General features: G+C 39.3%; 1 protein-coding gene across 1 annotated transcript; it reads right to left on the reverse strand.

The window, feature by feature from the left end:
• Positions 1 to 2,825: 2,825 nt before the first annotated feature.
• On the reverse strand, positions 2,826 to 16,449 carry LOC124137848. Its single transcript, XM_046504322.2, has 5 exons — positions 15,996 to 16,449; positions 13,391 to 13,545; positions 12,460 to 12,548; positions 11,079 to 11,271; positions 2,826 to 4,807 (listed from the first exon to the last, which is right to left on the reverse strand). The coding sequence occupies exons 1-5, from the start codon at positions 16,288 to 16,290 to the stop codon at positions 4,691 to 4,693; spliced, it is 849 nt and encodes a 282-aa protein (XP_046360278.2). The 5' UTR covers positions 16,291 to 16,449; the 3' UTR covers positions 2,826 to 4,690.
• Between the last annotated feature and the right edge of the window lie 1,142 nt (positions 16,450 to 17,591).

The following is a 17,591-nucleotide window of genomic DNA, read 5'->3' on the forward strand; positions in this document are numbered from 1 at the left end:
AGAATAGGTGTTCAGCAACCCATGCTTGTCGTGAGAAGCGGTTATCAGGATAGGGTGATCAGGTTCGCTGACTTAGTTGATGCATGTCATCGTATCCCGATAGCGTAGATCGAGGCTCATGATGTCAATCGCTGGATTTTCTGGTCAAGACAAGATTATTTATTACAACTATATTTAGTTCATTGAATTGTACTCTGGGCTACAAGGCAGAAATACTGAACAAACACGAACGTCTGTTTGTTTGACTAGATTATCTACATTCCGCCGTCATATACTGAAATATTGCTGAGTGCAGCGTTAAACAAGAAACAAACAAACAGGAATAATATAGGTGGCAAATTTTTCTTTGGCTTAGACCAGCGGAGTTAAGAATGGAGCAGATACACACGACCTAATCCCATTGTACATAGATCCTTTTAGCTTTATATTATCTTCATATTTACCACCAATTATAGGCAAACAGTTTCTGTCAAAGACCCCTTTTATAGGCACTGGCAAAAATCTTTCCATCCCAGCAAACACCTCGGTAGATAAATATGGCCGGAAGTTGGGTTAGATCTTCAGATTGTTATCTGTCGATTCCCAAATTGAAACAATATGTTAACCCAGTTATCTGTAGGTAAAAGAACTGAGTGTGAAGTCAACAAACAACCAACCATTGGTATGCAATCAACAGTTGTATTACAAAATTAACTTGGTTTACAAATAAATACAAATTACCTCACAGCAATTACAATGACACAATAGACGGGTAACACAATATTCAATGGCAGTGTAAAATGTAAGAGCAGCGGAAATGACTGACAAGAATAATAATCACCTCACCGCAACACTGGTCAAGCTTCTGAGATAGTCCTAGGCCGAACACCAGGGTGAAAAGTGATCTGGTCTTGATGTAATGTGAGATGAAATGTGAGAAAAGACAGGCAAATACAATGCAGTGAACTTCTACATAATCTCAACAGAAACAATGTAATACAGTTACAATAATTGTTTAACAATAAATAACACTGTCATATAACAAGACAGTATGTTGTTTATTAAAATCCCCGTGAGGATTCTACTATTGCTTGTTATACGAGGAGATTTTGTCAAGATCGGTGACTTGGTTCATTGCGTGTCATCGCAACCCAACGGCGCCATGGTGATTGACTATAGCTTGGCGCGGCTTAAACAACAACCAACAGACAAAAAATTTTTTTTTCAAAACACGTGTATCAAATTATTCAAAACAGTAGTAAGCGGTCTGTAAATAACCAAGTCTGGACCAGACCATCCAGTGATTGACATCATAAGCATCGATCCACGCAACTGGGATACGATGACATGCATCAACCAAGTCAGCGAGTCTGACCACCCGATCCCGTTAGTCGCCTCCAACGACAAGCAAAGTCGCCTTTCCCGGCAAGTATGGGTTGCTGAAGACCTATTCTACCCCGGATCTTCACGGGTCCGATTATTTACAGACCGCCGCTGGAATATTGCTGAGTGTGGCGTTAAAAAACAAACAAACATTACAAGATGGACTGACCGCGAAACTGACGTCCATGAAAAAAAAGGATACAGTTTGAATCCACATTACAAAGCATGTGTTGAGTGATTGTGTAAATGTTCGCACATTCAAGCTATGTCACGGTTGAATTTAAAGGCTGCCCATTTAAAATTCTTCAGTCGGCTCTTCAAGATATAAGGAGGCCCATTCGTCTAAGGCGTCAGCTTAATGTGGGAGGAAAGCCCGAAGTGATGCAGGTCTCAGACGTTTACCACTTCGGTGAAACCCACGAGAACGGGTACGGTGCTGACAAATCTAGAAACATAATTGGGGCGAACTGGGATTCGAACCCACAATCATAGGTTTCTGGCGTGCCCAAGGGACGCAACTCTGCAAAGCGGATCGCGGCGCCTAAGACGACTGGGCCACCCGTGCCCCTCTGCTTTGATAAATAGACATGAAAAGGACTTAATTTTTCACATTAAAACAAAACATTTTTGAATCCATATCTCTTGGATATTTATTATTGTTCCAAAGAATAAAATGGATGAATGTATAAAATGAAGTACCAGCCCCAAATGGCACACAAGGATGTTTGTATGAAGAACAAAGTCTCAATACCAAAGAGGACAAACAAATATCGTCATAAATAATACCACAAAACGCTATTATATAAGGCATGGTTTTCAAGACTTTAATGGTTGATATTCCAGGGATGATATGAAGTAAGATCCTCAAAGACGAAAAAGCACCAACATGAACCAACAATAACCGGTATGCACATTGTTGCGGTTCCTGCCAAGCATGCCCTGTGTTTTTTAGATCACGTCTCATTGTTCTTTCAGTTCGCATCAAATCTCGAGTTATTTCGTGTGAGTCCGCTAACCCCCGGGGTCAATAGGACCCTGGGGAGAGAGTTGTTGAGTCACGTCTTCACAGCGATGGTGTTATTTCTATCCCCCTGCAGCTGTGAAACAAACACTGTGTTGACAGAGTGGTCAAGGTAGCAGGCCAGCACGCTTTCTGCCTTTACACAGTCACATATACATATCTGTACCTATTGGACACAGTGTGTATAACTCGGTTGGGTATGTGCTCCTTCTACTCATTCCAAGGGCTCCTGAAGAGTGCCCAAAGCTATTGTGGATGTTTGGAACTTGCGAGATCTGCTTCAGAAGCAAATCACTTAATAGTTTGTTTGTTTGTTTGTTGTTTAACGCCGAGCCTGACCACCCGATCCCGTTAGTCGCCCGTTAGAAGATCTATCAAACCCCGGATGTTCACGGGTGAGGTGAGGAGGTGAAATGGGGTGTAACCCATATTCCGACGCGTGCGTGCGTGTGTGTGTGTGTACAAAACATGTACGATAAAGCATCTAGTGTATACACAAACTGTATGATGTAAAATCTTGAATGCACATATGGCATCATGTCAAAGTCAGGTATAATGAACTCATGTCTTTGATGTCAACGTCAGATATAACGGACGCATGACTTTGATGTCAACGTCAGACATAATGAACGCATGCGGTTGATGTCAACGTCAGATATAATGGACGCATGTCTTTGATGTCAACGTCAGATATAATGGACATATGACTTTGATGTCAACGTCAGATATAATGGACGCATGTCTTTGATGTCAACGTCAAATATAATAGACGCATGTCTTTGATGTCAACGTCAGATATAATGGGCGCATGCGGTTGATGTCAACGTAAGATATAATGGACGCGGTTTTTGTATGTTAACGTCAGATATAATGGACGCATGACTTTGATGTCAACGTCAGATATAATGGACGCATGTTTTTTATGTCAACGTCAGATATAACGGACGCATGTTTTTTTATGTCAACGTCTGATATCATTGGCGCATGCGGTTGATGTCAACGTCAGATATAATGGACGCGTGTCTTTGATGTCAACGTCAGATATAATAGACGCATGTTTTTTTATGTCAACGTCAGATATAATGGACGCATGTTTTTTTATGTTAACGTAAGATATAATGGACGCATGTTTTTTATGTCAACGTCTGATATAATTGGCGCATGCGGTTGATGTCAACGTCAGATATAATAGACGCATGTCTTTGGTGTCAACATCAGATATAATGGACGCATGCGGTTGATGTCAACGTCAGATATAATGGACGCGTGTCTTTGATGTCAACGTCAGATATAATAGACGCATGTTTTTTATGTCAACGTCAGATATAATGGACGCATGTTTTTTTATGTTAACGTAAGATATAATGGACGCATGTTTTTTATGTCAACGTCTGATATAATTGGCGCATGCGGTTGATGTCAACGTCAGATATAATAGACGCATGTCTTTGGTGTCAACATCAGATATAATGGACGCATGCGGTTGATGTCAACGTCAGATATAATGGACGCGTGTCTTTGATGTCAACGTCAGATATAATAGACGCATGTTTTTTATGTCAACGTCAGATATAATGGACGCATGCGGTTGATGTCAACGTCAGATATAATAGACGCACGTTTTTTATGTCAACGTCAGATATAATGGACGCATGTTTTTTATGTTAACGTCAGATATAATGGACGCATGTCTTTGATGTCAACGTCAGATATAATGGACGCATGCGGTTGATGTAAACGTCAGATATAATGGACGCGTGTCTTTGATGTCAACGTCAGATATAATAGACGCATGTCTTTGATGTCAACGTCAGATATAATTGAAGCATGTCTTTGATGTCAATGTCGGATATAATGGACGCATGGTTTTGTCAACGGCAGGTACACGGGCCTCCTGTCTTTAGTGTCAACTTCATGTACAGTTAACTACGGTTATAACGAACTGAAGGGGACCACTAATTTTGGTTCGTTATAACCGTAGTTCGTTATAAGCATATATACAGCATAACTACAGCAAATAGTCGGGACCAAAAAAAGAAGTTCGTTATATCCGTCAGTTCGTTATAATCGTGTTCGTTATAACCGTAGTTTACTGTATAATAAACTGGGGTGTTTTCATCTTCCCGAGGCAAGAGCCTTTACGAGAGCCGTTTTGTATCAAAGTCTAGAAACTAGGCTTGTGGACACCTTGCCTCGTGAAGATGAGGCGTTTCGTGTAATTGAAAATTTAAAGAACTGTTAAATTTGACTTTCTCTTAACCAGTTTGTAAAAAGTAATTTGTAGCTGGGTAGTTTTGCATAAACTGTCTATGTGCTTATAATGACTTCATTAACGGCGTCAACGAATTCCATCATCAGCCTTGTGGTTGGATGCAGGGCTTTTCTCTGTGTGAAGGACTTGAAGTGAGCCTCATCCACAAAGATCTGAGATGACAAGACAGAGGAAATATTAACACACATAGAATAAAACGTTTGAGTGAGTGAGTTGGATTTAACGCCGCAATGAAGAGTATTTCGGTCATATCACCGAGTGGAGGTTACACAAGAATGTGACGATTCCAGTCACGGATCAGACACAAGGTCGTGGAAGGTTTTTCCCAAATCAGAAACAAATTGCAATGCATGTATAGCCTCGCTGCAATGTTGTTTGTTTGTTTGTTTGTTTGTTGTTACAGTTATAATATGATTTAATACATCATTTCGTTTTGGTTGATATCCTAATAAAATTGTCAGTTTTGAAATTTCTAGTTCTATTCCAGTTTTGTCTTTGATCCATTTTGAAAGGTTTTTCCAGATATATTTTACAATTTTGCACTCAAAGAACATGCACACTAAGGTTTGTTTTTCTCGTTAAAAATATTGCAAAGAAATGATTATTTACATCCCAATTTGTACACTAACTCGTTTGTTGGTATAATTCTATGAATAATACTGTATTGGAACCATTTTTGTTTTGAGGATATATTATGTCTGTGGGGGCTACGATTAATCAAGAACTAGTTCCCATCTTTGAATGTACTATATCATATATCATATTGTAGGATACTTTATATACTTTATTAAATATATCATAAAATACCCTCCACCCCCACCCCCTCCACTAAGTTTTCAAGGAAAGATGGTATTAAGGGCAGGTGTAACTTAGATGTTAGAGAGAGAGAGAAATGTTATATATTTGTATATTTGTGTCAGACGCACAAGCCGTCATGGTAAAAACATTTGGCATAATACGAGTTCAAAACAAAAGCTTGTACATCCAGCCTTATTAGGCTTATGAGACACATTAAAATACAAGTGTGTCCATTGTTGAAACGGGGCGCTATGATTGAACTGTTTACACTATTGCATGGGATGGCAACATTCCAAACGTACAAGTGCCTCGCTATATTCCAAACAATCGTGGAGGGCAGTATTTGGGGGGTACTTCGGCGACAAATTTAGTTGGATCGGATTTGTATTTTGACATGAGCACATTTACAAACATAAACCATCATAATTGGACGCAGTGGTAGTGCTAAGTGGTTGGTGTCACTTTGGAGCTGGCGTTTAAGGGTCTGCAGGGCGTTATCAAGCTCCCTAAAGTTTTCTGCTTAGGTGGCGTTTAAGGGTCTGCATGGCAAGGATTCCTTAAGCATTTTGTTTTGCAACTTTCAGCTACAGGTCTGGATGGCTTGGGTCCAGATTATTAAAACTAGAATATCAGCTCCATCGACGTTGTTTGTCATTCGGGGTGATGGAATGAACGCTGGAAAACGTTGAAAGTTATTCGACAATCCCAAATCCTCGTGTGGTACTAAGCAGTGATACGATACTTGCACGCTTCAAAGGCCAAGTTTCGACCACCGAGTCTGTTCGAAATAAACCCTACGTTAACCTGAACACCAGCCATACTGACACAAAGAGGAACTCTTAACGCCAAGCTGAAGTTCCACAATTGAGAGAATATCATCAATGAAATTGAACTTAGTTAAAATTCGATATAATCTACACCGAAACGTCAATACAAAAGTGCATTAAAGAAGTTGTTATTTTATAAACCTTTGTCTAGTTTGTCATCTTCCTTTTAGGAAACGACCGCCTCCGTGGTCTTGTGGTAGAGCGTCCGCCCGGAGAGCGAAAGGTCCGGGGTTCGATCCCCGGCCGCGTCATACCAAAAGACGTTAAAAGATGGTACTTGTTGTTACCCTGTCTGGCGCTCGGCATTAAGGGGCTAAAACAAGGACTGGTCAGCTCAGAGTCAGTATACTGTGTCTGAGTGGGGTATTCATGTCAAACTGCGGCATGGTATCTCAGTGAGCTAGCACTATAAATCGGCATCAGTCCGGACTAGTACAAGCAGCCACACAAACACACACACGTACATGCGCGTCGCTATATAAGTGCAATAATCTTGGACGCGACGTTAAACCCAATTTCACCTCACCTCACGTCCTTTTAGGAAACGCCTATGCATATATTCGGGTGAACTTAATTCACCATCGAAAATGTGAATCGCAAAAATCCTCTATTGTTTCACTAATCAATAAGCTTCCTTGTTTTGTCAACCTTAAACAACAGAAGCATACATTCCTGGAAGTCACAATTGGTTTATTGGTTGTCTTAGAAATCTATTGATCAAATGAAAGTAAGAAATACTATTGAGCAGGTTATTGATAACTACCAAAGGAATCCTCTTGAACTAAAGCCAGGAAGGTTCCATTTTTAACCGCAACCATCAAGAACGACCTCGTCCACCTTCTCCTCACTGAACTCCAGTGTGGACACATGACTGATCTTCTACGCTGGAACTAGTGTTGTCTTGTTAAAGCTCAGTGAATAAGTGAACGCTACAAGCAGTCATAGAAGGCCTTATTACTGATTTACTGACTTTAATCTACCGACGTAAATTGTAAAAAACGACAAAATGAAAACAATCGATGAATTGTTACACTGAACTCCAGTGAGTGGACCACATGACTGATCTTCTACACTTGAACTAGTGTTGTCTTGTTAAAGCTCAGTGAATAAGTGAACGCTACAAGCATTTATAGAAGGCCTTCTAACTGATTTATTGACTTTAATATACCGACGTAAATTGTAAAAAACGGCAAAATGAAAAAATCGATGACTTGTTACAGCGTTGCCATGAAACCTAACACGTAAATGATAACAGAGACGCACCGGTGATGATGCGTTAAACAACAACAAACAAACCAATAGGTGCGCTGTGTAGCTAATAAACAATTATGTCTATGTAACACAAGTTATATTTGAGATAACACTTTCTTAGTAAAGTACAGATTCTCATACTGCGTTTTGGGTTGAGTCCCGTCCGTGATTCGAACCCACACTGCCAGAGTGAGGCACCTAATCGCCAGCACACGAAGTCAGCGATCTCACCTATTCAGCCACATAGATTCATGTACATAATTATGTCTATATTTGTATTGTTGTACTCAATGTGATACGCGGGATTCGGGGGCCCGTTTCGAGGGTATTCGGGACTCAATGTGGTACGCGGGATTCAGGGTACATTTAAAGGGTATTCAGGACTCAATGTGGTACGCGGGATTCAGGGGTCATTTAGAGGGTATTCAGGACTCAATGTGGTACGCGGGTTTCGGGGTACATTTAGAGGGTATTCAGGACTCAATGTGGTACGCGGGATTCAGGGGTCATTTAGAGGGTATTCAGGACTAAATGTGATACGCGGGCTTCGGGGTACATTTAGAGGGTATTCAGGACTAAATGTGGTACGCGGGATTCGGGGCCCATTCAGAGGGTATTCAGGACTCAATGTGATACGCGGGCTTCGGGGTACATTTAGAGAGTATTCAGGACTAAATGTGGTACGCGGGATCTAGACGCAAATATAGTCTTACTTGGAACATTGATTCAAGATTTACCAAAATATTGCCTTGCGTGTAAAAATCATGTATATACTTGTTTTTCAGTATATTGTTTTCTGTTTATTTCAGATATCTCCCTTTTAAGACCTAGGCACGTGTTCATTTGGCTTGTCTGGAATTGACATTCGGCCTCTGTGTAGTGAATTCTGACATATAATTTTTGTCTTTGATAGTATTCGGTATCCAAAGTTGAACAAAAAGGACTCGAATGAAAGAAATACAGCATTCGAGATTAAGGGATGAGAGGGTAGCACCCCTTCATGTCCCGATACTGTATCGGGTTCTTCACCTAAGTAAAAGACATCCTCCCGGGGCATGGAATTTGACTGACGATAAAAGTCCAGTTCCACCCTTGCCGAAATAGGCTAGAATTATGGAGTTATATTTTGGCTTGACTAATGAGTTTATGCATAGTCCAATCAACATCGCGTAACGAACAAGACATCCGGTGCGTAAACAACATGGATTCAACGTACAGATTTCGATCGACTGCAGGATTTGCAAAACATGTAACCCGTCAACTGAGTGGCGACTGATATTGTCCACATCTTTTCATCTTTTTAATCAAGGTGCTCAAGTGATCTGATGCACTTCATGAGGTAAGACCCGTTATTTCCATACAGATCCTGATTACCGATCAAATCATCTTAACTGGGCGCCGCCATGTTGTTTGAAGCATATGCAAGTGAAGTGAGAGGTGGAATCTGATTGGTCAATAGGAGGAACATAGAAGGGACACTACTCGTAATCGACACCATCAGGCTACGATCGGGCCACGGAATTCGAGCCCAGTTCGGCAAAGGGGAAACTTGACTTGTATAGTCAGTTTACGCCCTTGCCCCGGGATGAATTAAAGCAAAATGTCACATGTATGAAATACTAATGCAGCACACTGTCTACTGTATGTAGTTCCAATTGGATAAGCGAGCCAATAACAAGCCAATCTCATTAAAATCAGATCTTCGTTGTCGCTATCGCTAAACAAAGGTCTGAGGACAAACCATTACGAGTCACGTCAGAAGGACCTCACCAGATCATGAAAGTGACAGTCGGAATGTGTTTTCTGATCATACCACCTCGAAAACGTTAAAACGGGGTATTCCGAACGACAGTTAAGGCCCGTACGACTGATTCCGTCAAAATTATCGTCTGTCTCTCGCTTCCGTGGTATAAACATTTGAACGGAGAAAGCGTTGTACAGTACGTGGTAAGCACTGCCATACACTCGTAACCATATATTAGACCTTCCGGATTGTTCGTTTGTTCCGTTTTGAAAATTTTAATCGAGAACTATGTCAACATATTTTTACGCGTAGTCTGAAATGGAAGTCGCCAGGTTGAAACGAGTGCCGTAAAGCTCGAGAAAGCTGCTTTCTCAGCGGCAGCGAGAACTTGAATACGATTTTAATGAGATTGAAAACAACCGATCCAATGTCAGATTCAGAAAAAAATATCTGTGATTCTCAGTGAAACCATTCGATCTAAATCAACGCATCGTTATCAATTTCATTCGAGCTCGTTACGAACGACCCTGTGTGGGTTAGATTCAAGAAAATGCTAAATAAACAATCGCTCCAATTGGACATAGTTTTGATTTTGGACCTGAATTCTTATACATTACAATTCAACATGAATTAAACTTGCCCTGAGAATAGTAAATGGACGTTCCATCATGATGGGGTTTTTTATGTTTAACGCCGAAGGCAACAATATTCCAACTATATGACGGAACTCTGTAAATAATCGAGTCTGGACCAGACAATCCAGTGAATGACATCACGAGAATTCAGAGAAATTGGAATACGAAGACATGCATCAACCAAGTCAGCGAGCCTGACTACCCGATCCCGTTAGTCGCCTCTTACGTCAAGCATAGTCGCCTGTTACGACAAGCTTGAGTTGCTGAAGACTTATTCTACCCCGGATCTTCACAGGTCCGTTCCCCAATGAAACAAATGGAATGATGTGCCAGTCATGATCAGTGCCGGAAAATAACAAACAATTTGACTACATTTTAAATATTAGGGCATATAATGTCAATGATTTATGTATTGAGAATATACCATATACATTAACTAAGGATCGAAAGAAACTGTTCCTCTCAGTTGATTTTGATACTGTACCAGTCAGTTGACTTTATCATACGGGGGGCACGGGTGGCCCAGTCGTCTAAGGCGCCGCGATTCGCTGTGCAGAGTTGCGTCCCTTGGGCACGCCAGAAACCTATGATTGTGGGTTCGAATCCCGGTTCGCCCCAATTATGTTTCTAGGTTTGTCAGCACCATACCCGTGCTCGTGGGTTTCACCGAATTGGTAAACGTCTGAGACCTGCATCACTTCGGGCTTTCCTCCCACAATAAGCTGACACGCCGTGATATAACTGGAATACTGTTACAAGCGGTGTTAAACCCAACTCACTCACTCACTCACTTTATCATATAAAATATATTATACATCCCCTATTTCCAATAACATGGCTGCTGATGGACAGCGCTGAAGACATTCCTGAGATCACTTTAAAAACACTTTTTAATACACAATTGTTGATACCTTGGACGTCTTATCTTTAAATTTACTTTTTTCGGGACAAACATTTCAAACAAGGTAGCGTCAATGTGGTTGGAAATTCATTTCTTACCCCAGTCTTCACTGACTATTATTTGTTCATACCCTGACTTGGATCGATGCTCATCACTGGATTGTCTGGTCCAGACTTGATTATTTTCAGACCGACGTGATATAGCTGTAATATTGCTGAGAAAACAACAAACGAATGTACATCACAATGCAATTAACCGTCTGCTTACCTCAAACGTGGTGTCCGTTATTTGGATTGTAAGATTAAACTGTTGATTTGCCACAAACGGGAATTCATCCCGGATGTATTCCTCCGCTTCCCAATCTGTACCGTAAGTGTTGAAAACTGTGCACGTACAAAAAAATCTTGGTCCGATTACAAGAGACCGGATATCCCCGTTGTAACACAGACGGAACTCAGCACTGAAACAATGAAACAGTTTGTGATATATAATGGTTTATGTTTTGCTCTGTTTTATGCAAATTGATATGATCTATATTTTGAGTGAGTGAGTCAGTTGTGTTTAACGCCTCTTTGATTTGTTTCTTATTATAACCACACTCAGCAATATTCCAACTTTATGACGACGGTTAATAAATAATCGAGTCTGGACCAGACAATTCAGTAATTGACATCATGAGCATCGATCTACGCAATTGGGATACGATGACATGCATCAACCAAGTCAGCTAGCCTGCCCTCCCGACCTCGTTAGTCGCCTCTTACGATAAGCCTCTTTAAACAGTATTCCAGTTTTATCACAGCGTGTCAGATGAATTTGGGAGGAAAGCCAGAGTGATACAGGTCTCAGACTGGTGAAACAGACGAGCACGGGTATGGTGCTGACAAACCTAGAATCATAATCGGGGCGAACCGGGATTCGAACCTACGAGCACAGGTTTCTGGCGAGTTCAAGGGACGCAACTCTGGATAGGGAATTGCGGCGTCTGAGCCACCTGTGTACTCCGAACATTAAATCTCATATATTATAGTATGTTTCGTTCTGGTCTACAAGTTGGTTTCAATTAGACAGGATCATCAGGTAGTTTATTCTGTTATTTTCCATAGCATATGGCATGAATAAACCCCCTGCGCATGCGCTAGTTACAAAACATGTACAGGCATAATATTATGAACTGTTACATGTAACTACAGGATTGCTACCTGGAACGAATATCTTAGTGTGTGCTTCTATGGACATGGCGGTGTTTCGTTTGTCATACTGATTGTATGACAAAGGTATATAGCAATTTTATGTGCAAGTGGCAGTGTTTTGTACAGCATGTTGTTGTTGTTGTTGTTTGTGTGATGTTTAACGCCGTACTCAGCAACATTCCAGCTATATGACGGCGGTCTGTAAATAATCGAGTCTGGATCAGACACACAAGTCATTGACATCATGAGCATCGATCCACGCAAAGGGTATACGATGACATGCATCAACCAAGTCAGCGAGCCTGACCACCCGATCCCGTTAGTCGCCTCTTACGACAAGCATAGTCGCCTTTTCCGGCAAGCATGTGTTGCTGAAGACCTATTCTATTCCGGATATTCACGTCTCTGAGGTAAAGTGATACAGGCTAAAGAAAATGATTGAGGAGAATGAATACTTGGCGACACCGTCGAATTGTGCGAGAACCGTCAGGGTCATTCCTGCGTGCATCTGGGAGTGGAAGTGGACTGTGTGTGTATCAGCCACCTGGAATGAAATATTTGGAGTGAGTGAGTATGGTTTAACGCCGCTTTTAGCAATATTCTAGCAATATCACGGCGGGGGACACCAGCAATGGACTTCACACATTGTACCCGTGTCGGGAATCGAACCCGGGTCTTCAGCGTGACAACCGGACGCTTTAACCACAAAGCTACCCGACCGCCCCTTGGTCGATAGAGACGTCCCTGTAAACTCAAATAGTGTATATGGTTTCAGGCCGCGTTTAGCAATATTGCAGCAATACTGCGGCGGATTTTTTGCTTTGTTCTTTTGCTTGTTCGTAGTTTGATATTCCAACTATATGACGGCGGTCTGCAAATAATAGAGTCTGGATCAGACAATCTTGCTTACGATAACATGCATTGACAAATTCAGGGAGCCTGACCACCCGATCCCGTTAGTTGCTAAAGACCACTTCTAACCCGCATCTTCAGGGGAGGTTCATTCTTTGAACTTCCATAGCTAAGTTACCAAGGAATCGTATGTTTGTGAAACGTTCGTGACAACAGCCGTTGTAAACGTTGCAAACTTGAAATCGTTTTTCAAAGATATTACTGAGATATTATGCCGATGTATAACGAGCATCACTGAACTTAAGTCGGATTCGTGTTCCTGAATCATTTCATAAGGCCCACTTATATTCGTTACGTTTTTTTTGTTTGTTTTTTTTTTCCAGATATATATATATATATATATATATATATATATATATATATATATATATATATATATTTATATTCGTTACGTTTACAAATAGCAGATGACCATATCGAATCAATGGCTGTCCTGATAGATTCAAGACACATGCAAATGATCAGAATACCCACTGCGTCATGCTCAAATGAATGGACGCAATCCCGAACCCCAAGACGGTTCCACCGTCCATTGGCCAGGCACTCCTGTTGGACTCCGGGGTACAAGAACGACGTTCCATCCCGGCAGAGGGGTGACATCACCATCGACACGTTCAAAGAACAGTCAGCTGTAAAACATACAGTAGAGGAAAGGACGGGCCGTGAGAAGAAGATACACACGAGGAAGATGATAATACATCACGTTGGAAGATAATACTTAAAAGAAGATGATACACCAAGACGAAGATAATACGCCAAGTAAAAGATAATACAGCAAGAAGAAGATAATACGCCAAGAAGAAGATAATAAACCAAGACGAAGATAGTAGGCCAAGAAGAAGATAATACATCAAGAAGAAGATAATACGTCAAGAAGAAGATAAGATAAGATAAGAACAGCAAGTAGATAATACATCAAGACAAAAATAATAGGCCGAGAAGAAGATAATACAGTTAGATGAAGATAATACATCAAGAAGATAATACATCAAGATGAAGATAATACATCAAGATGAAGATAATACATCAAGAAGATATACATCAAGAAGATAATACATCAAGGTGAATATAATACATCACGAAGATAACAAAATCAGGACGATAACGCATCAAGATGAAAATAATAGGCCAAGAAGAAGATTATGCATCAATATAAAGATGGTACATCAAGAAGAAAATACATCAAAATGAAGATAATATATCAAGAAGATAATACTTCAATGAGATAATACATCAAGACGATAATATGTCTAGAAGATAATACACCAAGAAGATAATACATCAAGATGAAGATAAAAGGCCAAGAAGAAAATACATCAAAATGAAGATAATATATCAAGAAGATAATACATCAAGAAGATTATACATCAAGACGATAATATATTAAAAAAATAATATATAAAAAAGATAATACATCAAACAGATAAAACATCAAGACGATAATATGTCAAGAAGATAATATATCAAGAAGATAATATATCAAGATGAAGATAATACACCAAGAATAAAATACATCAAAATGAAGATAATATATCAAGAAGATAATACATCAAGAAGATTATACATCAAGACGATAATATATCAAGAATATAATATATCAAGAAGATAATATATCAAGAATGAAATACATCAAAACTATAATATATCAAGAAAATAATACATCAAGAAGATAATATATCAAAATGAAGATAATACATCACGAAGATAATATATGAAGACGATAATGTATCAAGAAGATAATACATCAAGACGATAATATATCAAGAAGATAATACATCAAGAAGATAATACAGCAAGAAGATAATACAGCAAGAAGATAATACATCAAGAAGATACGACATCAAGATGAAAATCATAGGCCAAGAAGAATATTATACATCAATATGAAGATACTATATCAAGAAGATAATATATCAAGAAGATAATATATCAAGAAGATAATATATCAAGAAGATACTATATCAAGAAGATTATACATCAAGACGATAATACATGAAGACGTCAATATATCAAGAAGATAATATATCAAGAAGATAATACATCAAGAAGATAATACACAAAGAAGATAATACATCAAGACGAAAATCATAGGCAAAAAAGAAGATTATACATCAATATGAAGATAATACATCAATAAGAAAATACATCAAGATGAAGATATTACATCAAGAAGATAATAAATCAAGAAGATAATACACCAAGAAGATAATACATCAAGAAGATAATGCATTAAGAAGATAAAACATCAAGAAGATAATATATCACGAAAATAATACATTAAGAATATTATATATCAAGATAAAGATAATGTATCAAGAAGATAATACATCAAGTAGAATGTATATCAAGAAGATAATACACCAAGAAGATAATACATTAAGTAGAATATACATCAAGAAGTTATTAACCAAGAAGATAATACATAAAGTAGAATATATATCAAGAAGATAATACATCAAGTAGAATATATATCAAGAAGATAATACACTAAGACGATAATACATTAAGTAGAATATACATCAAGAAGATAATAAACCAAGAAGATAATACATAAAGTAGAATATATATCAAGAAGATAATACACCAAGAAGGTAATACATTAAGTAGATAATACATCAAGAAGATAATACACCAAGAAGATAATACATTAAGTAGAATATATATCAAGAAGATAATACACCAAGAAGGTAATACATTAAGTAGATAATACATCAAGAAGATAATACACCAAGAAGATAATACATTAAGTAGAATATATATCAAGAAGATAATACACCAAGAAGATAATACATTAAGTAGAATATATATCAAGACAAAAGATGATATATCAAGAAGATAATACATCAAAAAGATAATACATCAAGAAGATAATGCACGAAGAAGATAATGTCAGACGGAGATAATACCCAGAGAAGATGATAAGGCAACAGTACAGTAGACGGTGGTGCCACTATAAAGTTTTACTATATAATACTCTGTGTATAATTATATTCTTTTCACCTGGGGTCTTCATGACACGATTATATCACGGTTTTGAATTTCTAAACTAGGACATCTGTTTTAAAGTGTTTGGACATACCGACATATGTGATCCATCCTCCCTCTGTGGTGGCATCGTCCAGCGACCAAGAAGGCTTGGAGTACAGCTTACACCGGTTGGTTGAAGGGTACACGGAAGCCTGTCGACAGTAGGTGTTCAGTCCGCATGCAACTATACAATCAAGGCGATTCAAAGACATTTCGTCGGACAGCTCATTTCCACTGAATACATAGTTGTCTAATCCTGTATAGTGGAACAGGGTCATATTAAAATCACATCCACAGAAAACTTCCAAAACACCAAGAAGTAGGAGCAATGTTTTTATGAACCACATATCCAGCTTCTTCACAAACCTGCTTTTCAACACTCCAGACTGCCAGATTCTTTTTAACTACGTATTGATCCCCGCAACAATCACTCGTGAAGACCGTTGTCTTTATATACAAACCATGGTTTCTATGGCCACAAATATACACAAACATTATTAATATTAATTCGTTTAAAGTCGTAGAAGAAATATTAAAGCAGAGCCTATTCTACGATCCCCCCACCCCACCCCCCACCCACCCACACCCACCCACCCACCCACCCACCCACACACACACACACACACACACACACACACACACACACACACACACACACACACACACACACACACACACACACACACACACACACACACACACGCCGTGATATTGCTGGACTATTGCTAACAGCTGCGTTAAATCCAACTCACTCACCAGGTGTTCGCGAAAAGGTATGCGTTTCCTACCCCATCACTGGCACCCGTCTCAAACGCATGCAGGTCAAATATTCACCCAAGGATACATGGGAACATATGTTACAAGTCGAAAGAGGGAATTGCATCGGACATAAATTCATTGTACGATTCCGACCATATAAGAATGTTCAGGTCGTCAGTATATTCTGACATGTCGGCAGCATAAAAAAAGATAGAAGACAGTGGCAATCGATGGATTATACCATGACTACAAGAAATGTCATTGTCGTCATGGAACGTTCCAGGACATTAGTTTTCATGCCACAATCATCCAAGTGTATATACAGTAGTCTGTAAAACACATGGGTAGGAGGGACAGAATGCTTCTATGCAAAAAATATTGAATATAAAACGTTAGCTCTAGATAATAAACAAGTCTTGATTATCCATCGAAACATTCCATTGGGCGTAAAAAGCAAAATAGCGGTGATTATGATATGAACTGATCACAGAAAATCCGTTATGATACCAGGTGTTCGCGAAACACTAACAGCAATAACTCATGAAGATTAGCATTTAGAAGGGAAGAGATGAGAGCTACATGTGGATTATATACGAAGTAGATTAATACAAGACACTAATACAACTCGTATAGATATAAACCCCTCCTAAACTGGATCTAGTCTATACGGAAGCCCTAAAAACTTCCCAGGAGTCAAGCTGCCGAACCCTATTCTGACCACGTGCCTCGCATTTTTCGAGGAGCATGACTCACTGAGACTGACCAATCCTGTGGCCTTCTGCCACCCGCTCCTGGGAATCTGTCTACCCCGGGTACCCTAAGTGCCAGCAAATAACGGATATTTAGCAGATAAAGAAATAAGCTTCTTTACACAACTATGTGTTATTTC

The sequence above is a fragment of the Haliotis rufescens genome, unplaced genomic scaffold, assembly GCF_023055435.1.
Source record: "Haliotis rufescens isolate VD_foot unplaced genomic scaffold, xgHalRufe1.0.p SCAF_138, whole genome shotgun sequence".
Classification (NCBI taxonomy): domain Eukaryota; kingdom Metazoa; phylum Mollusca; class Gastropoda; order Lepetellida; family Haliotidae; genus Haliotis; species Haliotis rufescens.